Consider the following 26838-nt stretch of genomic DNA (forward strand, 5'->3'; position numbering starts at 1 on the left):
AATACCAACAACAAAAAAGTTTAAAAACACTATTGGAATGTACGTTTTAATTTTTTTAGTGCAGTTAAAAATGCAGAATCATGTAGTACTAAAAGATCCCTTAGAAGAAACTGTCGAAGGGGGAGGGTATAGCTCAGTGGCAGAGTGCATGCTTAGCACGCATGAGGTCCTGGGTTCAATCCCCAGTGCCTCCATTAAAGAACAAACAAACAAACAAGGAGATACAAAAAGAAAGAAAAAATATTCAAAAAAGAAGTAATTGTTGAAATATGCAATAATTAAACATGGAGGAAGATTTCTAAGCCAAACTTAAAGGCCTAAGGAGAGACTAAGCTTTTGGATTTTTTAACAACCCCAAACACTTAAAATGCACAAAAGAAGAGGCTGAAGATTATTTATTTTTAACTTTATTTTTATTGTTGACACTATTACAGATAGAACGACCACAACCATATTGACAAACCAAAAACCTGTGCACAGAAACAAGATGAAGTATGTCACGATGTTAACCACAGCCTTTGGATGATGAAAATACGGGTGAGTTTCTCTCCTACACTTCTGTAATGTCCACGTTTCTATAATGAACACATGCTGTGTTTATAACGGAGACACACATAATGAAGGCAGGTTACTGAAACACTATGATAAAGACCGTTCAGGAAACCGAGACAGAATACTTAACCGCCACCCCACCATGGCCACACAACCATTTCTCAACTGTTCCCCGTATTTCTCCCCGTCTTTCCCCCACGCACACTCATCACCAGCACCCCAATAATCTGACTGGTGCACAGGTCAAGGTGTTAACAGAAGTGACTGCTGGGGGTCGGGAATATGGGTGAATTTCTTTCCTCTGCTTTTACTGAACCTTCCCAGAGAGTTTGCCATGAGCATGTACTGTACTTGTAATGGAAAAACACATACAGAAGACTTAATACCGAAACACGAAAGATCATTCAAGGAATTTGAGACAAAATATTTAACCATAATCCCACAATGACACACTCTTAATTACTTCCTCATTTTTCTCATTTTAGACTTTATGCGCACACATCTAACACTGTCGCAATCACAAGCTTGTGCTCTGAAACAAGACGGAGGAAGCAGGCCAGGATGTTAACAGCGGTCGTTGGGTGTCGGAAATATCGGTGACTTGCTTTTTCTTTTTAACTTTATTTTGTATTTTCCAATTTTTCCTCTGGGTACGTATTATGCTTGTCATGAAAACAAACATAATAAACTCTGTTACCAGGGCACTACTGTAAGGGTCTGAAGACACTAAGATGAAAGTGCTGAGCCACAGTTCCGCAAAGGCAACAGCCGTTCCGAAGACACGTTCTGACACAGTTATAAGCCTGGGCGCAGAAACGGGAATAAACAAGGGCTCGAAGAGTGTATCTCTTTGGATGGTGGGAATATGGATTCTTCTTTCCTCCACTTTTCTGTGTTTTCCAAGTGTCTGATAATGAGTTCAAATTATGTTCACAATGGAAACGTGACTATAAGCTTTTAGTAACACTACCATAAAGAACATTGAAGAAGTTTAAGAAAATAATGCTCACCTAGAAGCCTACAACAGCAGCAGCACAACAGCCTTTGACTATAAGCATTTTTAACAGTTATAACTGTAGTATAAATATAATTCTGTGTCCTGTTTTCTCCACTTCGTATTCCGTAAATATATTTCCATGCTGCTACATCACTCTTCATGATTATCACTTTTAAACAGCTGCGGAAGAGTCCACGGATGCCTTCACTTAATTGTTCTCCTATTTTTGGCATTTACAAGTTGTTCCTAATTCCCACGGACCTAAGGTTGGAACGGACACCCTGACATCTGGCAAGTCGCCTTCTGAAGAGGTTCCACCCACGAATACCAGTGCCCACAGCGAGGAACCCACGTTCACCCTGACGACGCCCAGACTGGCTCCCACCTCAAGGGTCCTCCTCGCCTCCGACGAAGCCCCTCACGGCCCCTCCGTTTTCAGGGGTGTCGATTCCAACCTCGGGTCTGTTTATGCAGCTGGCCTCGCCTACACCACGCCACGAAAAAGGCCCCTTCTTCCAAACTGCCCAGTCATTCTCCTACCCGGCCTTCGGGTCCCTTCTGTCCACTTCCTCACCCTCCTGTCTGGCGCCGCAGGAGGACTCCCTTCTTTGGCGTACTCCCTCCCCCTCCTGCTCTCACCTCCCCGCTCCTTCGAGTTTGGCCCGCCTTCCCTCCCTCCCTCCAGCTCAGACCCGCTCCACCTGAGCCCTAACCTTGCGGGTCCAGGAGAGTGAGATTCAGACACATTACCCCAGCAGGCGTTTTAATTTTGCTCGCCCAAATGATCTGCTCGTAAATTTTTGCTCACTTAATTTACAAGATAAGATCCTCTTTTTTAAGTTTTTTTTTTTTAAATTAAATTTTTTTTTTCCCAGCCAACTCAAAGCCAAAAAATTTCTTAATCGCCACTTACGCGAGGGGAGGGGAAGCGAACGGCGAGGACGGTCCAGCGCAGGACACGCGAAGCCACGAGCCGTGAGGGCAACCTGGATCACAGGGGAGGCGGGGGCAGACACGCAGCCCCGCCGGGCCGCTGAGACACGCGCGTTAGGAAGGGGCGGACGGCACGAGACGGATTAAGGCTGCTGGGGAACCTGAGTCCACGTTAAGCTTGAGTTGACTGTAAAGAAAGTTTTTTTTTTTTTTTTAATGCAAGTTAGGCAGGGGTTGAGGGTCAGACAGGTGAAGACGAGAGTTCAGTTCAACGCTAGAGAGCTCTAAGGGTGCCAGCCCCGGGGCACGCGGGGCGCGGACGGACTCGCGGCAGGACACGCGGACGAAGCCGCGTTCTACGGTCACTTAAGGCAGGAAGCGCGCGGAGGAAGTGATGAGAGCGGCAGCCTGCATCCTCGCTTACAACGCCGAGCTTCTCCCTGCGGTTCTCAACCCTCATTAGGCACGATCGTGATCTAGTGATGGTTGCAACCCACTCTTTAAAGGCAAAGACGTAAGATTTACAGGGAAAAGCGTCAGCTTTTGTGAATTCACTACTGAACACACGTCAAGTTGGTTAAAAAAAAGAAGTAACAAAACTTGTAATATTTTTGCACGAGAACCACTCACTGCAAAGTACAAGGTGGCAACCGATCGGTTTGGGGTTAAAAAAGGCCAATCCACAAACAGTAAAGGCTTACACAGCGTTAAGTTCCAAAGCGTCGGTGTAGACGGAGTGGCTGAAAAGGGCGATGCAAGTATTTCCCTTTTCAAACAGCAAAGTGTCAAAGACACCTTCTCTCTCATGCCTGCACCTCTACAGGAACAACAGTCAATTACTCACAGATACTGATGCGGTTCAAATAATGCACAGTAAATCTTTCTAAGAATCTAAGATGCTTACAAATGTATTCTAATTTGGTGCTCTCTTCCTCTTCCAGAAAAAAAAAAAACCTAAAACAAAAAAAAAACAAACCTCAGAGAGTACCACGTCAGGTACCTCTTCAAGTAAACTGTCACTGTGTGTCACAGCGAATCCAAGTACACGTGATTACTGTTTTGCTATGATTTGCTATTTTATATACATCTCAGGAAACACTACACATAGGTTAGAGGAGTGTCATTTACAAATGGGGCAATTTCCGTAGCCTCGAAAAGCCCTCGGGTCTTCCCTCAATGTGATCACTCAAATGAAAGGTAAGGTGTGTGGGACGGCTTCCCCACACGCGTACGCCAGGCTGGATGGGGAAGAGCTGAGACCGAACGGTCTCCACCTTCAGTTTCTTTTCGGGCTGAGTTGTCTCATGTTCAGTCAGGTGTGTACACGCCAAGGGAAGCTCCCCACTGACATCACCGTGGGTTGGTTCCAGTGCTCTGTGGTTTAGTAAGGTCCAGTCCTAGGTGAAGGTTTCTGCCCTGGCCCATGGCCTCAGCCAGTGTGGGTATTCTGGTGCCTGGCCAGGGACAAGCGGTCGCCAAAGACCTGCCCGCAGACGTCACACGTGAAGTGCTTGTCATCGGCCCTGCCGCTGTCACCGGTGCTGGTGCTGGCATGTTCGGTGTAGTGTGAGCTTTCCCCGCAGACGTTCCCGGCCTCAAATATGATCACCCTGGCGTGGGTTTTCAGGTGCTCCCCATAGGCCACGCTAGAAGTGAAGGTCTCCCCGCACTCCCTGCAGTCATAGTAGGGCTCTTCCACCTGAATCTCTGGGTCCTCGACTTCCTCTTCCGGGTCCTCGACCCCGGCCCCGTCGGGCTCATCCGCGTCTCCCTCTGGCTCTTCTGCCCTCTCCTCCGGGTCTTCAATCCCTGCACCATCTGGTTCGTCAGCGTCCCCATTGGGCTGCTCGGCCTCCCCATTGGGCTGCTCGGCCTCCCCGTTCGGCTCTGCGGCCTCCCCGTCTGGCCCCTCAGCCTCCCCGTTGGGTTCAGCGGCCTCCACATTGGGCTCAGCAGCTTCCACCTCCGGCTCTGCGGCCTCCACCTCAGGCTCGGCAGCCTCCACATTTGAGCCCTGGATCCGCAGAACCTCCCGGGGCACGAGCACATTGGCCTCAACTTCCTGGGCTGCTGCAGCTGCTTCTTCTTCCTCCGCATGGAGCTTCTGATGCTTCGTGAGGACTGTGCTGTGCAGAAAGGACTTCCCGCAGTCCTTGCACTCGTAGAAGGGAGAGTCTCCCTTGGGAGGCTCGGTGAGGAAGGAGGTGTGGACGAAGGCGGCACCGTAGTCATAGGGCTCCTCGCTCTCGTGAGCCTTCACGTGCTCCCGCAGGTCGGACGGGCTGGGGAAGGACTCCCCACAGGTCTCACACTGGTAGCGCCTCTCCTCGGCCGGGTCTCTCTGCAGCTCAGCGAGGGCTGAGCCTGCACCGACGGCGCCCCTGCTGCGCTGGCCGCGCTCCGGCAGGCCCTCCGCGGTGTGCACGCTCACGTGCTGGCTCAGGACGGAGCCGTGGATGAAGTCTCGCCCGCACACCTGGCACTGCAGGGACAGCCCGGCAGGAGGACTCTTCTGTGGGACCCGAGGCCTCGGGGGGCTGATCACCAAGGGCTGCACAAAGGGCTCATCATACCTCTGGCGGCCGTAAAACTGATCTTGCTCGTGGACCCTCTGATGCTCGAAAAGGAACGAGCTGTGAACGAAAGACTCCCCACAGGCCGGGCACTCATACAGCTGCTCCCCAAGGTAGTCCTTCTGGAGCTCGCCGAAGGGGTGGGCGTGGCTCACGGAGCGCGTGTGCTCACGACTGTCGACCACATACTCTCGACCGTGGACTCTCTGGTGGTCCCTGAGGTCTGCGCGGTCCGCGAAGCCCAGCCCACAGTCCTTGCAGCCATAGATGGAGTCTTCAGCCTCCTCCTGCTCATCATCTGGCTCCTCTGGCTCCTCCGGCTCGTCCTGCCGAGGCTCCTCCTGCTGAGGCCCATCGAGGCTGACACCCTGAATGACAGAGTCTCCAAACAGCTTCCCGCTGTGGAATTTCTCTTGGGCGTAGATTTTCTGATGCGCGCCAAGGTCTTCAGTGGTGGCAAAGCACTCCCCACAGTCCTTACATTCATTGCTCATGGGCTGGTCCACATAACTGGTCTGAGCCGGCTGGTCAGCGTAACTGGTCTGAGCCGGCTGGTCTGCATAACTGGTCTGAGCTGGCTGGTCAGCGTAACTGGCTTGAGCTGGCTGGTCAGCGTAACTGGTCTGAGCTGGTGGTTCAGCGTAACTGGTCTGAGCCGGCTGGTCAGCGTAACTGGCTTGAGCTGGCTGGTCTGCGTAACTGGCTTGAGCTGGCTGGTCTGCGTAACTGGTCTGAGCCGGCTGGTCTGCATAACTGGTCTGAGCTGGCGGTTCAGTGTAAGTGGTCTGAGCCGGCTGGTCAGCACAACTGGTCTGAGCCGGCTGGTCTGCACAGCTGGTCTGAGCCGGCTGGTCTGCACAGCTGGTCTGAGCCGGCTGGTCTGCATAACTGGTCTGAGCCGGCTGGTCAGCGTAACTGGTCTGAGCTGGCTGGTCAGCGTAACTGGTCTGAGCTGGTGGTTCAGCGTAACTGGTCTGAGCCGGCTGGTCAGCACAACTGGTCTGAGCCGGCTGGTCTGCACAGCTGGTCTGAGCCGGCTGGTCAGCGTAACTGGTCTGAGGGTCAGTGGAGGCTAAGGTGCGGATGACAGACCGCATGTAGCTTTTACTTCCAGAGGGCTTTTTTCTATCATGTATCTTCTGATGCTCAGTGAGGTCGGAGCTACGAACAAAGGACTCTCCACACTCTGGACATTCATAAAATTTCTCTCTAGGGCGAAACGTTTGAGGGTCACCAAAACGCAGGGAGTGGATTACAGAGGTCTCATAATTCCTCTGCTCAATGTTTTTCTTCTTAGCACGAGCCTTCTGATGTTCACGGACACCTGAGCTGGGACCAGATGGTTCGCCATCCTTCTTAAATCCACTGGATCCCTCTCCAGCCAGACTCGTCCGCGGTTCACTATGGGACACGCTGTGGATGACGGACTCCGTGAAGCTGGGCGTCTTGCTCCCTCTGTAAGGGTTCTCTCTGGCAGGAGTCTTCTGCTGCTGACCACGGAGGTCTGGAAGGTAAGCGGAGGACTCCCCCCTCTCGTCACGTCCAGTGACTTCGCTGCCACTGCAGCTTCTGGGAGGCCTGAAGGTGGCTAAGCTGTGGATAACGGACGTCTCGTGTCTCTTTCTTTCAGTGATGCCCTCTCTAGCCAGGACCTTTGGACGCTGGATGACACCTGAGCCTTGCAGGGGGGACTCTGGGACCACTTCCGGCGTGGCGGGCCCCGCCGCGCTGTGGCTCTTCTGAGCTCCCGCAAAGGATAAGCTGTGAATGACAGACCTCTCATACGGCTTTCTCGCACGGCACAGGGCTTCCTGCCTGTCCGCAGGGCTGGCGCTGACGGCGAACGCACTCCCGGCCTCCTCGTCCTCGGGCGGCCTCGTTATGGTGTGACTCTTCTGCGGCTCCAGGAAGGGCGCACTGTGAATGGCAGACTTCGGGCACCCCCTGCCTTCGTAGAGGTTCTTTCGAGAATGGATTTTCTGAAGCTCAGTGAGGCCTGGGCTTTGCCTTTTAAAGGCCTCCCCGGGATCTTTAAAGTCGTAGGGCTTCTCTCTTGAGTAGGTTTTCTGACGTTTCTTCAGGGACGGACCAGGGGTGAAGGCCTCCTCGCGCCCCCTGCCCTGACTTGAGAGCGGGCTGTGCGCGTGGGCCCTCTGGTGCCCCCTCAGGGCCGCGCCATGGAGGAAGGCCTCCCCGCACACCCTGCACTCATACCGCCTCTCCGAGCCGCGCGTCTTCGGGAGCTCGCCGAGCGCCGGGACGGGCCGACGGGCCTCACGGCGCCCATCCTCTCTGCCCCCGCGGCCGTGGACCTGCTGGTGCTCCACCAGGGCCGAGCTGTGGAGGAAGGTCTCCCCGCACACCCTGCACTCGTAGAACTTGTCCTTGCCATAGATCTTCTGCAGCTCGCGGAAGGTCGGGCTGGCCATGAAGGGCTCCTCGCACTCCTCGTCCGCGCCCCCCGCCAGGCGCCCCCGCGAGTGGCCCTGCCGATGCTCGGCCAGGGCGGCGCTCTTGTTGAAGGTCTCCCCGCACTCCTTACACTCAAAGCGCTTCCCTCCCACCTGCCTCCTGCGAACCTCGCTGACGGCCACGCTATGCAGAAAGGACTCGCCATACTCATACAGACTCTCTCTGGTGTGCATGATCTGATGCTCGACAAACTCGGAAATCACGCTGAAAGGCCTCCCGCACTCATCACACACGTAGGGCATTGCCCCGAGGTCAAAGGGCTGCGAGTCGGGGAGCGGGGGCGCGCTCAGGCTGCTCATGCTCACAGCTCTCCTCACCTCACTGCACTCAAAGGGCCTCTTCCTCGCACAGCCTTTCTGCTTGTGAACTGAGCCCTTCCCGTCTGTGTCAAAATGATAGCGCCTTTTTCTTTCAAGAACCCTCTTTCTGGAAACAAGGTTTGAGTTAAAATTAAAGCCTCCTCCCCCAAAGGCACTCCCTTCATAGCCCCTCTCCTGGATCACCGACTCCCTGTTGCTGAATGGAACGTCCTTCCAACCACTGTCTGCCCTTCTGGAGAACCTCTGCACCCGATCACCAGGCCCCCTTGCCCTGCCCGACTTGGGGCTGCGCGGAACGTCCCTGATGAACTTCTCCATGATCACCCCGTGGGAAGACTCATCTTCACAGATCCCCCGCCGGTGGGTGGACTTTTTGGTTTCAGGCATAGTTTTCAGACCTGAAAAGAAACCCAATGTAAGTGCAAAGCAACAGTGAGGCTCCACGATGGTGTGACTGCAGTGTGAAGTGTCTGGGTGTCTGCTCACCGGTGTGCGGCACCGTGTGTCGCACGCACACACACACGGGCTCACCTCGGCTGCTGCTTGGGTAGGCACTTCTCTTTGACCTCGAGGAATGGCCCTGGGTCATGTGTGAGTGGCCATCGTCTTCGGCAAGCTGAACCCCTGTTCACAGGGAGAACACAACATCTCACACTGGGGCCACAATTCATCAACGTAACTGAGGCAGGTCTGCCTTCTCTTAGCCCGAAGTGTGAGGCGGCCCACGTCCAATGCTCCAGATGTCCTCTGTCTGCAGTCTCGCTTCCTAACCACCCAGGCCGCAGGCTCTCCTGACATCACTGAGAAACCTGCATGCAGCCCTCCTCCGAGCGTCCCTGAATGCAGTGCACCCCTTTCAGTCCTCCCCTTCCCGTGACTATCTCGTAGATCTAGATCCTCTTTCTCACTGGCCTTCATGGTTCTCTTGCCTCCTGACCGTCTTCCCTACCTGCTCTCCAAACATGGGAGCTCCTCAAGGCTCCGCTGCCTGACACGACTCTCTTGCACAGCTCGCTCTCCTGCAGAGCCAGCTGCCTCCTAGGACCTGAGCCAGATGTCCCCTGGGGAATCCAAACAGGAACTCAAGACCCTGTTCTCAATGCGTAATTAAAGTCTCCATGGTCACCACTCTGGAAAGAGCAATTCTTGGGGCCAGAAGTGTGACCAAGCCTCCTTCCCCACCCGCTGTGTCCTGTGTCCACCTCCACTGTGTCTCCCTGTGTCCCCCCACCCTGTACAATGCATTCTTCATCCAAAGCCAGACTGGTTTGTGAAAACACAGATCTTAGTGTCTGTGCCTGGCCTGGCTGGAATCGGCCCAAGGCTCCCACCGCCCTCCACGCCCGAAAGCGCTCACACAGACTGAGAGGACAGCTGGCAGCGGCTCACCCAGCGAGAGCAGCTTCCTGTAGTTCTCCATGTTGTCCTGGACCGGGTTCTGCGGCTGCCGGTCCTCGGCGAGGTCCACCACATCCTGGTACGACACTGCATCCTGTAACAGCAGATGCAGACCTCTCAGCGGAGCTGCTCCCTTGGGGCCCGCGGGTAGCACGGGAGCTACACACACATCGGGCGCAGGAAGCGCTCACAGCGCTGGGGGCTCCGAGTGACCCAGGCCAGGGTCTACCTGGGACCTGCTTCGCATCCACCTTGGGGAAACAACCAGAGGACGGTGAACGGTAAACTGGGTGCAGAGAACCAGCGCTACGTGGGTTTGGCCGAGGGACAGCTCAGGGTAGGCGGGGCCGCGGCTGGGCCTCGAGAGCTGGGAGGGCTCTGGCCTGCAGAGGCATCAGCCTCGCACGGCGTATGTGGCACAGACGCTGGCCAGGAGTGCAACAAGGCCTCCCCCAGCCCCAGCCCGCGGTGTCCTGTGTCCACTGCCGCTGTCCAACGTGGGGCTGCCGTGGGCTCAAGTCCCAGACAACCAAGAGTAACGTAAGGCCCTCCGTCACCTGACCCCCCTTAAAAGCCCCACCCCAGGAGCCACCATCAACACATCTCGGGGCCAGGGCTCTCCCGAAGGCCAGGGATGCCCTGACCTGCAGGCTTCGCCTGGCCAACTGCTCCTCTCCCTCAGATGTCATGCGTCACTGCCTTCAAGGCATTTCCCTTCAAGCTCAAGTCAAGCCTCTGTAACACTCCGCTCACCCGACTCCTCCCTCAGGCTGGGCTGAACGGCCAGGCGTGCGCACCTCCTCTATGGAGACCACCCGTGTGCCTGCTACAAGACTGGCAGCCCTGGGACCTACAGACTCAGTGCCCTGGCTCCTCCTTCCCTGGCCCCCCTCCCCACTGCCATGTCACAGGTGACCCTGCTCCTGGAGTCAGCTCAAACCCCATGTCCTTCCCTGCACCCACCTCCGGGGCACACTGCCTTGAACGCACCTGCACAGCTGCGGCACCGACCGTGTGCCCACCGGGCACCATGCTAGGCGCTTTGTACCTACACGGGAGAATCACTTTCTCCTCACTACAGCCCTGGGGAGGCGACCACCAAACCCATTTCACAGATGAGGAAACTGAGGCTGCACAGCCATCAGGTAGCAGAGCTGGGCTTCAAAGCCCGCTCCTCTCAGCTCTCTCCTGCCAGTCTGCTCTGCGGTCTCCCCAGTGAGGCCAGAAAGACCTCCAGGATCCTGGTGCTTCCCTGCCCAGCAGGAAACAGCCCACGTGGCCGACCGACCACGTGACACAAACGCCGAGTGGGAAAGCGGTCCTCTGACCCCGGCCGCTGGCCACCCCTGGGGAGGCCTGGGCTCCTCTCAGGGAGCAGCTGGGGCTGCCTCCCCAGCCCGGTGGGGTTCTAGGGGCAGACGGCCGCATCCCCCTGAGAAAGAAGGAAACATCGCTGCGTGACAAGCACGGCCCCCGGACGAGAGGAAGCCCAAGCGTACCTGGGGCCCGGCTTCGCAGTCCAGCAGGGAGTCCCTGCGCCTGTGCTCTCCCTCCTCGGCAAGCGTGCTCTGCTCCGTCAGGGGCAGGGAGAGATCCCGCTGAGGAAACCCTGGGCAGAGAAAGGGTGTCGTGAAGCGGCGAGGCCGGGCCGACCTGGCACGCGTTGGGAGCAGTCAGGGTGGCTGACGTACTGCTTCTGGGGTTCCTGGCGTACGGCCAGCGGCCTCGAGACTCCAGGTCCCTGCTTCTGCCCCTGCGGTGCTCCCGGTCCCGCACCCGGTCCTGCTCCAGGTCCCAGTCCTGGTCTCGGTCTCGGTCCCAGTCCTGGTCCCAGTCCCGGTCTCGGTCACCTGAGAAAGCCAAACAAGTGCTTTAACACACATGTCCCCACCTCATGCGAACACAGGCCCCTTTGGGAGGGAAGGCTGCCCATGCCCTTCCCCCAAGAATGGACCCCGCGCTGAGGTCTCAAGGGCAGCTTGGTACCCTGGAGCTGGAGCGCTGCCTCTGAGGCCTTGCCCAAGCGGGCCTTGCTTCAAGGTGGGTTCTGAAGCTTAGCTGAGGAGCGAGGTCCCCCCAGAAACTTCCGGTTTCCAGCTCCTTCATGGCCAAGTCCGCGCTCAGGAGAACGGACTTCAGACCCTCTACCGTCTGGCTTAGCCCAACCAATCTCAATGTGCACGTTACTCCAAAGAAACAAAACACATGCCCGCCCCGAAAGCAGTGCTCCTGCAGAAAGCTCACTTTAACAAAACGTTAGCGAGTACAGACACTTTAGTGGCAAAGAGGTGATGAATTCTGTCCCTCCTGGGGAGGCTGTGGGCACAGCCTGAGACAGCTGACTGCAGATTTCAAGTGGCTTTAAATATTTTCTCTCATCATTAAAAATAAGACGTATTCCACTCCGTACACGTGTCTGCTATGACGTCAAATGTCTCATTACATCATCCCTTAATGCACATCACCCTCAGGTCTGTGCCAGGGAAGGCGGAACGGTGTCCGCACGCATGCATCTCTGCAGGAGGCAGCCCCGCAGGGAGAGCGGGCACCAGCCAGGCCCGGCCCAAGCGGGCTACTCACCGCGGAAGGAGTAGGCAGCGCGGGGCGGAGACTCTGCTGCGTTCCGGCTCATGCTGCTGTCACTGTGGACATCACTGCTGCTGTCATCTGAGAGGACACGGACACCGACTGAACACCTGTGTCCCCTCAACGGGCTCGAGTGGGGTCCACCCACTCACCCCCGCCGGTCCCGCAGCTGCATCCCACCTCCACTCCACGCTGGGAGTCCAACGCTCGTCCCTCCCTCCCAGCCACTGCTGGGCGGGGACACGCTGCGACCACCCCTCCCACCCCACCTCTGGATGCAGGTCCCATGAAAGGCACAGCTCTGGTCCACTGTCCCGGCTAGTGGGAAGGGGCACCTGGCGTCCCGCGGCGGGGGCCGGCACACTCACAAGCTGTTCCAGGATGCCCCGACAGAAGAAGAGTCGGGCCCAGCCCACCAGTGGCTGCGACTTCCATCTCACCCTCACCTTCCGGCTCGTACATCTCCTTGTAATTTTCCAGCAGAGAGACGAGCTTCTCGCAGTTCTCCGGCTTTTTTGCCCGCACCCAAGGCTTGATCTTTTCTGGAAGGATGGTCAGGTACTGCTCAAGGACCAGGAGCTCGATAATCTCCTCCTTGGTGCGAGTCTCCGGCTGCAACCAATCGAGGCAGAGGTTTCGGAGTTTGAGCAGGGTCTTCCGAGGCCCAGCAAACTCCACGTAGAGGAAGTTCCGAAACCTCTGATGAAAGAACTCAGAGTCAGCGGCGCCTTCTCCTAGGGCGGCGTCCGGCTCCCCAGACAAGGCGCCGTCCAGCCCACGCAGGTCTGGGGCCCAGGACCTCCTGGGCTTGGTGGCGGACAAGTATTTTGGAGGCAGCATTTTTCTAAGGAAAATTCTCCCTGGAGGAACCAAATATGAGTCAACAGGAAAGATGCGGCAGTCTGGGACAGCCAGTACTCAAGTACCTGTGGATCGTAAGGAGATGTACACATGTCCCAGAAGTCAAGGACCAGGCAGCAGTGTGGGGCTGCTCCACACGGGGCAGCAACAGCGCTCTGCGAGCAGGCCAAGGGCGGGGGAGACGCGTGAACCCCACCACCACAGACACATGCACGGGGGTTACAAGCACCACACAGACCCGCGTGAGGAGTGCGCTCTGCCGCTAACTGGGTTTATGACCCCGGGCAACAGTCAACGTCCTGCAGTCTGTCCCTACCTCCGCAAAATGGAAACAACACCCCCTCTAGAACCGTGAGACTTAAATAAGCTGATATACCTAAAAGGCCTAACTACCCAGTGCATGGCACAGGGGAAGAGCCCAGGGCACTGGCCATTACTAGAACGGGATGTCCATTTTTAACTTGGCAAAAATGGAAAGAGGGCAGAGGGGTGCCGGGCCAACCCTGCCATTTCTGAGCATTTCTTCCCCTAACACAACTGTTAAAATAGTATACAGCATGTGGAAGATAGAGGCCACACAGAAGTGTTAAAAGTGCTCAGCTCTGGGTAATGTGATTCTAAGCGCCCGCATTAATTTCTCTGCACCTGCATTGCTGTATGAACTGTGGCTGGTTAAGTTAAAAACAATGAAACTGAAGTTCAGCACCTCAGCGGCACCAGTCACATTCCAAGGGCCAGGGGCTACCCTCCTGGACAGCACAGAACATCCCCCTCATCAGGAAAGTTCTATGGGCCAGAGTGGCTGGACAGCTAACACCATGCCCTCAGGTACCTTTGCTGACGCTCACTCCCTCTGTCGGTGAGCGAGCACTTAGTGCATTTAGGTTCAAACTGAACCTGCCTGAGCCCCCACGTAAAAGCTGGTGAAGGGCAGAGATTGACCTTGCCATCACCAACCCCCAGGGCCTGACACAAAGTCACACAGCAACACCGACAGAGCGTGTGGAAAACGACAAGCGCAAACCCACTTCAGAGCTGGTTTTAGGCACGGCTGTGCACTCTTACCACCCGAATGCAGGAGCACAGTGTCGTCTCTGGGGAGGGGGCCACCAGGCTCCCTCGACCCTGTGCCCTGGCACGCACCCTGGCGTGCAGCGGCCCTCGCCTGCCCCTGCCCGCTGTTCCCCGCCACCCCCCCCCCCCCACCGCCGTGCCCTGACAACCACGCTGGTGGGGGCACGGGAAGCTCCTACAACGGGGCTAAATCCACAGAAGCCTGCACAGGCGGCGAACACCTGCTACTCCCAGAGAGAAGGGGCCTCCTGACACCGCCCCCCGCACAGCCTTCCGCCTTAATCAGTCTTGTCAGGGATCCAGGGCGTCTCTAAAGAACCAGCTTTCTACTCGGACAGTCCTTGTATTGCTTCCTTAGCTGTCCTTATTAGCTGCCCCCTCTCTTTTTAAGAAAACTTTTTAGACTGAGTATAAAACCTGATTTTCCACCTTTTTCTCTTTAACGTAACCAATTAAGGCCACCCGTTTCCCTTCACCTAAACCATCTTACTTGCATGTAGGTTTTATAATGCAGGCTTTTTACTAGCGGTCAGCCACAGCTGGTGCAAGAAAGTAGGCAAACGTGGGAAAGAAATCTAGGTTTGGGTGAATGAACTTACCTGACAGTTTTGTACTTCTGGCTTTACTTCCAGAGAAGAACAAAACCACATGCAGCAAAAATTCTTTTTTGTTTTAAAAGGAAAACCAGTAAGTTTTAAAAAAAATTTTTGTTTAACGTCTAAAGAGAAAACAAAAGGTGTTTCATTATTCAGTCTTAAAGCAGCCGTCATCATTTGGGCATAAATGTGGAAAACTCCCTCCTCAGTGATGGGTTTCCACTCCGCTCCCTGCAAACAGCCCTCCCCTGCCTCCCCCATGGGCCTCCAGGGCTTCAGCATTAACCAACTCAAACACACCTCCATCACCTTGACCTTGGCACCTCTGCGACTCCCCACTCCTGGCCTGCCCTGCCCTCCCAGACAACAGAGAGGACACGTAACACCCTGCCAGGCACAAGGGTTCCAAAGCAGGGGAAGGAAAATGGCAAGCGTCCGAGCTCTGGAGAACTGGTGTGCCATTCTGGACAAGAGAACAGTCAATTTTACCAAGGACCTGGTGAGGAGGGACTGCCCTGACACAAGCATGGTCCTCCAAGGCCAGCATGCCCGCACGGTAAGGGGCACAGAGTGCCAAGCCTGCCCTGTGGCATCAGACTCAAGAGGAGACTTCGGCCCCTACCCCTGTCTGACAGCAGCCCCACCTCTCAGTGGCCACAGGACACCCTTTGATAGCAAATCACCTGTTTGGGAATGGGGTCCTTTCTGGAACTTCAGAACAGGCAGCTATCCACAGGAAAAGAGTCCAAATGCAGGCACCTGCAGATATTTTAAAGAAAGAAATACAAGGACAAATAAACAGAACTGCAGAAATGTAAAGAGTGTCAGGAAACATTCTCCAAATGGCTGTAGACTGAGACAGCATCAGGGGTGAGGCCTTATATATCACCTTCAAGAAAAGGCCAATCGCATGTCATATGAACCAGCCAGAGACAGAAAATACAAAGCTTTCAAATTTTCTTGATGAAACCAGAGTAATTCAGAAAACCAAGAAAGCACTAACAAACTGCAGACCACACTCATCTATGAGAGCAGACGCAAACGTCTTTACACTGTTACTACCGCACATCAACCTACAGAGTGCCCGCCAGCTCCGGGGGTGGGGGGGCCAACGGGAGGCACAAGGAGAGGTACAGAACAATCACTCTGTTGTAAGACTGTCCACTCAGACACTGCAAATCAAAGAAAACAGACCTTATAATAATTTAATAAGAAACCCACTGATAACAGACTATCTAATCTAAGTATGTGTCAATAACAAGCTTGAAAAAAACAGGAAAAACTCCATTATAAAAATAAAAAAAGATTTAATGAGAGAAAATGGCACCCACAGGAATAAAATTATACACTACACTGCAACAGAAAAGGCAGAACCTGGAGAGACACAGGGTAGTCACAGGAGATGCACGGCTCTAGCATATTAAGGCTCTAAACACTGCCCCAAGTTAACCTATACCATTCTAATAGAATTTCAAAGAGTATTAATGTTGGGGAAGTTGACATGGTTCTAAGTTGACCTAGAAGAATTTCATTTGGATCAACATTTTGAAAGTTCATACACCAAAAGGTCAACAAACCATACACAAAAAGAAATATTTTAATATAATCTCAGGGTTAAAGAAGTTCTTTTCTAGTATGGTGCCTAAAGGCAGAAAGACGACATGAAAGTAACAAGTGATGCTCTTGTCTAGATCATCAAAGCCAGAGCAATAAAGCAACAATCAGAAAACACCTGCACCTTATGACAAAAGACTGACACTTCCAAGGTCACAGTACGTTTCCTACATGTACATAATTAAGTACTCAGCAGTCTACAAAAAGCAGCTCTTAAAAAGCAGGGAATGTGTGGATTACTTCAATGCATAACACCAGCAACGGGAAAACCAGCCAATCATTTCACTTGGGGGAAAAAGGGGCGTACCGTGCACGAAAATGCTAAAACTAAAATCAAAATAAAATAAACAAAAGATTAATTCTGATGACTCTGGAGCAGGGATAGGGTCTTCTAACCTGATAATAAAATTAGGAGATATTAGGGGCAACTTTGACTTTTGTATACATACTTCTCTACCACATTGATTTTTCTTCCCAATAGGCATGTATTTGAAGCATAAAGGAGAAGACTCTACATAAGAACTGTAGGCTTCAAAAAATCTGTTAGGGAATCAACAATTTTTCTAAGAAAATATAAATATTTGGCAAGCCTATCTCAGGAAGCAGAGGATAATCCAGGGAAGAAATTTAAAAAGATGAAATGATTGAAGGAGTTAACGTCTCATAAAATTTCAACGAGCAAAGTATTTACCATGCTATAAAAACCCTTTCAGAGCGCAGGAAGGAGATGGAGGACTTCCTGCTCATCAATCACGTGACCATTTGAACAACCACGAGTACCCTGCCACAAGGCTGAAGCCGGCTTCTATGCCGGAAACTCACTCACTCTTCTCAAGAAATTCAGGACTACACAAATATGATCTTTGTTAAACATGCTCAGGATTTTCTGACCAGGCCAAGAAAACAGCCCTTGGTCAGCAAGGGCGTTGAAAAAGGAAAGACTTTTAACAGGAAACCCTTAAAAAGAAAAGAAAAGAAAAAATCAGGCCCTACCTACTCCTTTCCCGCAATGGCAGAGAAAACTCATTTGAGAGTAAGAAAGAACAGAACAATCATAAAGACAGACAACACATATGTCCGTGTGAAGAGAACACTGACATACGCATAGACTGCTTGTGGCAATGCGAATTTTATGAAGGGCAATTTGGCTCCTTATCAAAATAAAAAATGTATATACCCTGTCCTATTAGTTCTACTTCTACGACTCTGTCTCAGAGATACATGATGACATGCGTACAAGAACACACACATAATGGACAGAATGTGGTATGTTCACGTTAGGATTCTGAAACCCTTTAAGATAACGAGGCAACTGTAAATAAATGGACATGAGATGCTCTCCAGGGTAGTTAAGCACAGAATGGGACACGTGTATAGTACTGTTCTTTTTTTACTGAAGTGCAGTCATTTACAACGTAGTGCTAATTTCTGGTGTGTAGCAGAGTTATCCAGCTTTTTGCATACACTCCTTTTCGTGTTCTCATTACAGGCTATCACAAGGTACTGAATATAGTTCCCTGTGCTATGTGTACAGCATTCTAAGCAACCGTAAAAACAGGTGCATTTACTTAAACAGGTGGTTTCTGGAAGGCTCTATGAGAAGAGGCTATTGATAGTGACGAACCGTGACTGCCTCTGGAGAAGGGAGCTGGAGGCCAGCTAAGGGAAACTTACTTTTTCCCTGCATAGTCTCCTTCTGCCTTTTGTGTTTATTTACTTATTTTTACCATGAGTATGTATCACCTAGTCAAAAAAGCAAATTCAAAGGTAAAACAAAACACGAGGCAAAGGCATGAGCGGGGGCCTTCAGAGACTGCGCTACCCAGCCGTGACCCAGAGGCTGGGCGGGCGCAGGCACGCTAATTCCCAACGCTGAGGGCTCCTCCCTGCCCCGCCCGCCCGCCCCTGACTCGGCCCAAGGCCACACCCTAAACTGGCCATCTGCAGATATGACAAACAATTTGAAAACCCCAAAGAATCAAGCTGAAACTTCTCGAACCCAAGAGATACTCAGAGAAATTGCAGCTGCAAGTTGAAATACCCCAGAACTCCAGCAACTATTAGCAGAGAAATGCAATGCCATTCCTTGTCCCAGCAACTCCACTCTGAACTCTAACTGATAAGACCCATCTGCCCATGAGCACAAGACACAGTTCACAGGTGCATTCACAGAAGCACTGTCTACAGAAGCAAAGAACAAAAGAACAAGGACAGTCAGGAGAGTGCTTGAGCAGAATTCCGACGGTAGAGACCACTGACACACCACCACGCAGCAGATGTGAAAATAAAGATGGGTACAAGTTTTGTGTGCTATAAACACCAGCCAAAATAAAAACAAACCAGAAAAAGAGGGGGAAAATATCTTGCAACACAGATGACAACATTTGAAATGTAAAAGGCTCTTAGAAAGCAGTAAGAAAAAAGTGACTCAACATGAATATAAAGAACATGAATACACAGTTCATAAAATCAGTGGTAAGAGCCAATATCCACATCAGAAATCAAAAAAATGTACAATATTACAGTGAATACTTTTTTGGCCTACCAAGTGGGCAGCTACTTCAAAAATAAGAATCAGTGGTGGTGAGAGGCTGGCTGGTACAAGTGTGAACCCTATTTCTGGATGTTAATTCGGCATATATTTTTAAAACATTAAAAATGCCTATTCCTTTTGAACCAGCAAGTCTCCACTTACAGGCAAAGGTAGTCAAGCATGTAAAGTATGAGGCAAAATAAAAAGCTAAAAAGTCAGCTGCCCACCACAACTGAGTCCTTGAATGCACCTCTAATTTCCAGTTTGTAAAAGGTAAAATGAAAATGAAAAAGCTGCAGCAGTAAGCGATGGCAGGTGACACCACTTCACCGCGGAGTACACGCCTGCTGATGTGCTGTTGTCATGGCCGTCCTAGAGGCAAACTCAGGGACACTGGTCACCCTTCCATGGGGTGACCTGACTGGTTACCAGGTGGGCCCCCTGAGAGGAGCTTAGGTGCCCTCCTGGCCAAGTGACCCAACCCTCACCCCTGACTCACTCTGTCCTCTGCCCGCTGCCAGAAGGGCAACCAAGAGTCAGGCCAGGTGCTGAGTCAGTACCTGCCAGGGCCCCATACTCACCTCACCCTTGGGAAGACCCAGCTCCCAGGTGAACTCCTCCAGTGACAGTGCCTCCGGCCAATCAAAAGCGGAACTGCTCTACCCACTTCGCCCCCACTCCCCCAGGCCAGTGGCTGCCTCCATGGCAACAGCCACGCCCACCACTGAAGGAAACAGAAGATCCCTGTTTGGAGGTGGCTGGAGTTGAGGGGAGCAGCAGGAAGGCATCCTCTGTGGGCTCAGGCTCGCCTGACGCCCAAAGGAGGCGTGGAGGCCAGGGGAAGCCAGCCCACCACAGCACCCACCCATCACTGGGACGTGCCAGCCCAAGAGAGTGGGCGCCCTTCTCACCAGTCTGTTTATCTTCACAGGACTGGCACATAGAGGTGCTCAATAAACACTGAGATGCAAAAACAGCTAAATCCAGTCTAGAGAAGTCTAAACAATAGCCCCTGACCACGAGAGCTATTCCAGGAACACAAGGATAATGTCCCATTAGGGCAGACAGCTCTGTGTGACGGATTGGGGGGGAAGGGGGCTCCAGGAGCCCTGCTACAAATTAAAAAGAGCGAGACAGGAGACCATCTAAGCACAGCAGTGATTTATCTCAAGGCAAGCAAGCATATTAAACACTAAAGAAAGGTTTTCCAAATAAAGAGGAGGAAGGGAAGGCAAGCCCTCCACGGTGACCACACACCCTTCCCCACAACTAAATATTGCCTAACACCCTGCATACTTCACTCTTGTAGCCTGAGTTTGAGGTGCTGATGAATTGGGCATAATCTCATTTACGCTAAAACAGAAAAGAAAAAGAAAAAAACCACACAGGTACTCAATACTTTAATGTGTGGAAACACATACAAACCAAACCAGAAGATAACTTCCATGTAAACTTCTATGAAGACTATTCATAAAGTGTGGAAAATCAGAAAAAAATAATTAACAAAAGATACTTCATTCTGCATTTCTATTCAGTGTTATCTTAAGTTCACAATCAGAAAAAAAAAACTGAACATGAGGTTCGGTAGCTGTTTGTCTTTCCTTTCTGCCGTCACTGCTCACCAGCACCCCTCCCCTGCCGTCCCCTCCCAGAGGGCCCCAGTCCCTCCACACCATCGCAGACCAGTGCACCCGTGCTGGGCTCCACGCCCAGCCCCTGACCTCCCCGCCTGCTATCCTCTCTGTCCCACAGCTCCAACTCAACTCTGGCTAGGCAGCAAACCTGTCACTTTTGACTCCAGGCTTGGAGGTGGGTTCTCACACACCCTAGTTCCTAAAGCTTCCCCATCTCCCTCTGTGCTCTCTCTGGAGCAGGAATCCTAGCATGAGTCAAGCAGTAGCCAAGGGCAGGATTTTAAAACGTCTGACTACACTCGGACAACAGGGGTGAAGGTGGGGACGTGCAGGGACCCAGCCTGACTCTGGTCCTAGGGGCCAAGGGAGGCCACCAATTCCAAGCGGGGGAGGGGAGGAGAGGAGACAGGCAAATGACGGGAGCCAGTTAAGTAAAATGCCTCCACCTCCACACTGGGCAGAGGGGCTGACAGGGTGCCAGCTCTTCCTCACCCTCTCAAGGTCTGCCCTTCAATACGCTGCACATCTATGTACAAGGGGCGCGCGCTGTAAGCCCCGGATGCAGGGTAAGCTTCGCACGTGAGCTGGGGCCGCCTGCTGGTCAAGAGTCGCCAGCATGCTCTGTGTAGAGGTGTTCATGCCATTCTTCGAACGTTTTACAGCACTCTACTCCTATTTCATAAAAACACATAGAAAACAAAAGCATGACCTCACAATTAATTTATTTGAAACAAAGAAGGAATTCATCAGGCATCCCTGCCGTAAGTAGGGGATCTGTGGTGTCAAAAGGTCAACGGGCCAAGTGTTCAACAGGGAAGAACCCATCTAAGAACACAGGCGGCTGGAAATGCGGTGGGGACGTGTGCGGAGAAGCCAAGGAGGCGCGCGGCCTCAGGCTCCCACAGCCCATCAGGGGAGAGCAGCTCGTGGGGAGGAGAGAAAGCTCTTCAGTCCGGCTTCCGCTTACTTCCTTCGGCCCCACCTCACGGTGCCCCTAGACTCAGCCCCTCACTCGTTCTACCTACCTCATTACAGGGGCTGGAATTGAGAACTTTAAGGTCAGGAACCGAGGAAGTTAGTTTCTCCATTTCTCAGGGGCAGCAGGGTGCGCGGACTCCTCTCTTCTGGTTTGCGCCGTTCCCCTGCCTCTTTCTGCAGACCGACATTCTCCACGGCAGCACGCGCGGGGAGTAAGACGCTGGCCTAGCCCAGTCCGGCCTCGCCGCCCAGGGTGAGCGTCCAACACCGCCCGACTGCACTGTCTGTGCCTAACTCACCTGAACTCTGAGACCGTGAGTGCAACCATGGCTCGACTCCTAGGACAGTGCTTCTCAAGCTTGAAAAATGCACCCTCCTTTCCAGGGGCTGATGTAGGAGGCCTGTGGTTCACCAGGAAAGAGGGATTCCAGCAAGCCCTCCAGGAGCTGCACTTTGAGAACCTCTGCCCTAGGCTGAGGTGTCCGGCCTGGCCCAATCAACTATGAACAGGTACACCGTTACGGACAACAGGGGCTGTCTGGGTGAGAATTTTGTACAGGAACGGGAGCATGGAGGACATGACCACTCCCCTGCCACACCAGCCACGACTTCCACCCTCGGTCTGTTAGTGGCTCCTCTCAGATAATTGCCACATCGCCCTGGGCTTCCCTCCATCACATAAACTTAGCACTTACCACTCTGCAGCAAGATTTCCTTATCGTTGTCCATTCTCAAAGGATTTCCCCCCAAATTTTGAAAGACAGGTAAGTTAAACAGACAAAATGTCTTCTGAGCCAGTATGACATATCTGACCATATTTTCATATCAATAATTGACTGATCAGATTTTTTTAAAGGGGGGAGGGCATGAAAAGGGAAGTCCATCTATAACCATGTAGAGGAGGGAGCATGACACTTTGGTCAGACCTAACCTGAATGGAGCCTGGGGAGGGCGGGCGCTGCAGACGGGGGGCTGCTGGTGTCCTGGTAACCCCAGCAAGAGCCTCCCTGCAGCCAGGCAGTATCACCAGGCTTCCATACAGGCCAGTGTTATCAACGCTTGTCCATATCCTCTCATTTTAAATCCGTACTCACCAAGCAACCTTCTTACTATGGTCTCGTTTCCCATGTAGGTCTGCCTACAGGGAGAGAATTTGCTGATCACACACCCTTTTGAGTATCTGGGTCCCTGCTGCAGTGATCTCCCACCATGAATCAATATATCCAAACTGAGAAAACAGTAACGACATAGTTCAGTCACACTATTTTTCGACATAAACCAGTAAGTCGTTACGGCCTATACAAACCTCCTGAGCTTTGTTAACGTGGATCTCCAACACAGGAGGGGTCTTTAGGTGAAGCAGGGTTTCTGAGCACCAGACACTGGATCCCTGGAGCATTCACTGAGGCCAGGGATAAACCAACCCATCCCCAGGGCCACTGGGACAGCGAGTTAGTCTTTCCCTGGGTGGTAATACACCACCAGCAGAGCCACATCTTTTGATAAGCATGCTTTCTTACCCTCCATTTAACTGGAGTTCTCAATCAATAGACACTGGGGCCAGGGATTACATCACTCACTTCCAGAGACCCAAAGTCTAGTGTGATCCTGTCCCAGATCAGGCATAATATCAATGCTTGCTGATGGAATGAGCAATATTTGGCTATTTTGCTCACTTCCCTGCATAATATGATTCACTGAGTCTGGTCTGAAATAGTCGGCAAACCAAAAACAAAGAAGAAAAGCCCTTTTTAGTCCCTGTCTTCAGTACCTCTCTCAAATCCATCCAATTCACTTATCCCCCTTCTGTGACCCTAATCCGCATCACCCTCTCTCACCCAGACCCAAGGTGGTCTTCCACCCTCCCCTTCTGAACCCTACAGATGACATTTTAAAAACACAAATCTGGTTAGTATGTTACTTCCGCTGTTAAATACCTTGATGGCTTCCCGTAAGACTTCAGATTAAGCGCAAATACTTACCACTGATTGCAAAGCCTTTCACAGTGCAGCCCTGCTCTCCTTTCATCCCACCTCCAACACCACTCTTTCTTTCCTTTGTTCTAGGCACCCGGACCTCCTGCCCCCTTAGGGCTACTTTTCTCACAACACACTACCATCCACCACCCTTTAGGGCTCAGCCTCGATGCCCCTCACTTTCTCAGGGAGACCCCAGATAGCTTCTCTCAGAGTAAGTTAACTGTAGTGAATGTACTCTTTTAAGGCATGAATCACACAATTATTTTTCCAATGTCTCACTTGGAGCCATGCTTGATAGATGAATTGATGAATCTCTCGTGCTTCTTGGATCACCCGTTAAGAAAGAAAAGACAAGCCTGAAGCAGTGAGTGTTGGGAAGAGCTAGGACACTGAAAAGGACAGCATGAGGTCAAGGGGGATTTCTGGCGAACATGCAGTCCACCAGAAGAGCCCAAGGGGTTTCAGAGAGCACAAACCGTGCTTGTGTGGCCACGTGGCACATATGTGCAGCAGGAAGCGTCAGGGTGAGGAAGGATGTGTTCACTCCAAGCATGGGCATGGCGCTGTGAGAACTGAACACAGCTCACCTGGGCTCAGCCACCCAGCGTCCACACTTGTCACTCTTCCTCTTGCCAGTCGTCTCAGGGAAGAGTAGAGCTGAGGAAGGAAAAGAAAATGTGAGACACTCAATTTACTTTCCAATGACTGGATTCTCAGGCTGGAAGGGAACCCACAACAGTTGCATTTTTACCTCCTACAGTGGCAGAGGTCAAGTGGGACCAGGAAAAAACAGCTTCCCCTCCCAGGATGGAAGGGCCACAGACACTGCTCCCTGAAGCATATGTTGGACCCAGGGCTGTAATCACAGCCTTTTCCCAATGAAGTTTTATCAATGGGTGCGCAAATCAAGACACTGAAAAAACAGGTAGCATGACAGGACCTTAATGCTGTTATCATTACCATTAGATAATGGTATCCTCACTGAACCTTACACAGCATGTCAGAGGTTACCAACATGCCCCCCACGGATTCCCTCCCTGTTTCACGTCCCACTGTGCCTCAGAGAGTGCATGCAGTCTGTCAGAGGCCCTGGGAAGGTACCTTCACGATGTGGTGCTGGTTTATGCTAATACTATCAATCATTGAGGGTGTATAATTAGGTTTCTCCCACCACATACTCGGAAGGGAGAAATCCAGTTGAATCACTTAAAAAAAAAAAAAAAACAGCGTGGGGGCTTTTCAGTGGGCAGCCGGAGCAGGCCAGGGGGGCGAGGGGACGGTGAGAGCAGCCCGCCCCACCCCTCCGCCGCCCCTCAGTTCCCACGCCACGCCCCTCACAGCGCAAACTGCTATCCGCTTTCCCTAAATCTACTGCCATTCCCAGTTTCCTCCTACATGACCTGGTTGTGCGCGGCCGGACCTCGGCCCCACGGTCCCGGGAGTAGGCTCTGCGCCCATCAGAGGAAATCACGGCATCGGCCGCCACCTCACGCGGCAGCCGAGACGTGCCGCGGAGGCAAGCCCACCAATGCCACCCTGGCGCCTGCGCAGTGACCAGCGGAGACGGCTGGGGCGGGCTGCGTCTCCCAGGATACCACAGCCCCTCGGCCCACCCAACAGCCCTGCTGTCACTCACGATGGCGCATGTGCAGCAGGCAAAGGTGGGCGGGACTCTGCGACCCGCCCTCAGACCCACCCCCTGCAGCTCCACTGGGGTTGATGACGGCGCCAGCGCAGTACACCTCGGCTGCCACCTACTGGCCCACAAATGTAGCACTAGGGTCTGCAGCGCTGCCAGTCACTCAGGACACGCAGTCCCCACCCTTGGGCCCGCCCCCCGCTGCCAGCCCCTCTGTCATTCAATATGGAGCCTTGGCAGACACCTGGCAGACAACGCACAAAGCGCTATATGGGCAACAGTCTGCAATCCCCGTTTAATCATTCAAAACACAAAGCCCACCCTCAGGCCCGCCCCCTGCAGCCTGCCCCACTGGCATTCAACATGGAGCCTGCGCAGTTTGCAGCGGACGCCCCCTGTCAGTCAACAGAGCGCTAGAGTGGGCAAGGTCTGCAGCCCCTCCCTCGGCCCGCCCCTTGTAGCCCCACCCTCTTTCGAGACTACGCCTGCGCAGTACGCCTCAGAGCCACCTGTCAAGCTGAGCACTGGAGAAGGCAGGGTTCCACAGCTCCTACCTCGGTCCGCCCCCTGCAGCCCTGCCGTCATTCATGACGGCTCCACCTGTCGGCCAACACAGTGTCAGAATGGGCAGAGTCTGCAGCACTGTCGTCCCCAAAGTGGGTCCGTGGCCCCACCTCCTCAGCCTCTAGACAGGGCACCTGCGCAGCACAGCTTGGGTGCACCTCTGCCCAAAAGATGGAGCCAGACACACCCCAGGGTGAAAGCAGCCCAGGAAGACAACAGGGGAAGGGCTGCCCCTCTGCAGCCCCCAGACCCAGCCAAGGAGAAACAGCCTGTAGCCTTGACCCTCAGGACAAACAGCTCCACAACGACAGCAGGCAAACTCTAGGCCACATGGACCCAGCCGACAAAACAGCCCCCCAACCACCGCCGTGGCCCAGTCTCACAAGTCTGAGTTCAGAACCCACACTAGTCAGGGTGGCCAGAACCTTCAGCCTTCAATCACTGCAAAGAACACAGCGCACCACAGCTCTCGGCCGCACCCCTGCGGCCCGCCAGCCAAGCTTCAGCTGCCCGCATCAAAGATGGCGCAGAGGTGGGCGGAGCTCTATCAGACCATCACAGCCCAAAGTGCCCGGCAGTCACGACTGCCCTTGGCCCCGCCCCAACCCACATGGCGCCTGCGCGGCCAATCTTAGCTGCCCACATCGAAGATGGCGCCAGGGTGGGCGGGGCCCACAGCACATCAATGCCCAGAGAAAATACGCGGCAGGCACGACAGCCCTCAGCCCCGCCCCTCAAGGCCCATAGCTCCTCCCACCGCCACTGCGGCAAATAAGTGCCGCCCCAAAAGACTGGCGAGGATGCAGGGGAGGCCGGAGGGGGGCTGTACAGTAAGGGACCCGGTGGGATAGGGTGTCCTCTGCAGCCCCTAGACCGAGCCAAAGAAAGCGGGGGGCGCCCAGAGCCCACCCACACCCATCAGGGTGGGCCCGCCACTTCTCCGGCACCCACCCCAGCGGATTTCATTGACAGGAGCCCGTGGCCGGCCCGCCCCCTGCCCAGGTCCAGCGCCGCAGCCGGCTGTCCAGTCCCTCACTACCATAGGGGAGGTGGCGCGGCAGCCCCCACCCCAGACCCCGGCCGGCCACGCAAGATGGCGCGGCTGCGGCAAGCGCGGCTGCGGCAAGAGCGGCAGCCCCCGCCAGCTGACCAGGGTCCCAGACCTGCGGCGATCCGGCCCACGCAGCGTCCAGACGCGGAGGTGCGAGGCTGGGGCGGCAGGACTCACCTCACCACACCTCACAGCACCACCCCGCCCCAGGCCAACAGCTCGGCAGCGGCGGCGCAGCCCACGCGCACTGTCTAGTGCACGGCCCCGGGCGCCCGGCGGCGCCACCAGCCCAGGGTGGACATGTCCCCTCCTCCGCTCCGACCTCGTCCTTCCGCGGCTCCCAGCGTCTGCAAAGAGCCCCGGCCCGCGACTCCTTGTCAGGCTCTCCGCAGAGGCGGGACCCAGCGCGGGCCAATGAGCGGCCGCACTGCGCGCCGCGGGGCCTTCGCCCCGCCCCCGAGCCCTGCCAATCAGGCTGCAGTTG

At 53.8% G+C, this 26838-nt stretch overlaps 1 protein-coding gene across 6 annotated transcripts; it reads right to left on the reverse strand.

Moving 5' to 3' along the window:
• Positions 1-1190: 1190 nt before the first annotated feature.
• PEG3 (paternally expressed 3) lies at positions 1191-26697 on the reverse strand. 6 transcript variants are annotated; one of them, XM_031457261.2, is made up of 11 exons: positions 26532-26697; positions 23688-23757; positions 15046-15121; positions 14366-14428; positions 12278-12443; positions 11826-11912; positions 10937-11095; positions 10745-10854; positions 9237-9339; positions 8379-8471; positions 1191-8245 (listed from the first exon to the last, which is right to left on the reverse strand). In XM_031457261.2, exons 4-11 carry the CDS (start codon positions 14414-14416, stop codon positions 3912-3914), a joined length of 5103 nt encoding a protein of 1700 aa, XP_031313121.2. In that variant the 5' UTR covers positions 14417-14428; positions 15046-15121; positions 23688-23757; positions 26532-26697; the 3' UTR covers positions 1191-3911. The 6 variants fall into 6 exon arrangements, with proteins under 6 accessions (XP_031313121.2, XP_031313120.2, XP_031313124.2 ...); XM_031457260.2 differs by having other exon boundaries at positions 14366-14484; XM_031457264.2 differs by lacking the exon at positions 14366-14428.
• Between the last annotated feature and the right edge of the window lie 141 nt (positions 26698-26838).

This window comes from Camelus dromedarius, chromosome 9 (assembly GCF_036321535.1).
Source record: "Camelus dromedarius isolate mCamDro1 chromosome 9, mCamDro1.pat, whole genome shotgun sequence".
Lineage (NCBI taxonomy): Eukaryota > Metazoa > Chordata > Mammalia > Artiodactyla > Camelidae > Camelus > Camelus dromedarius.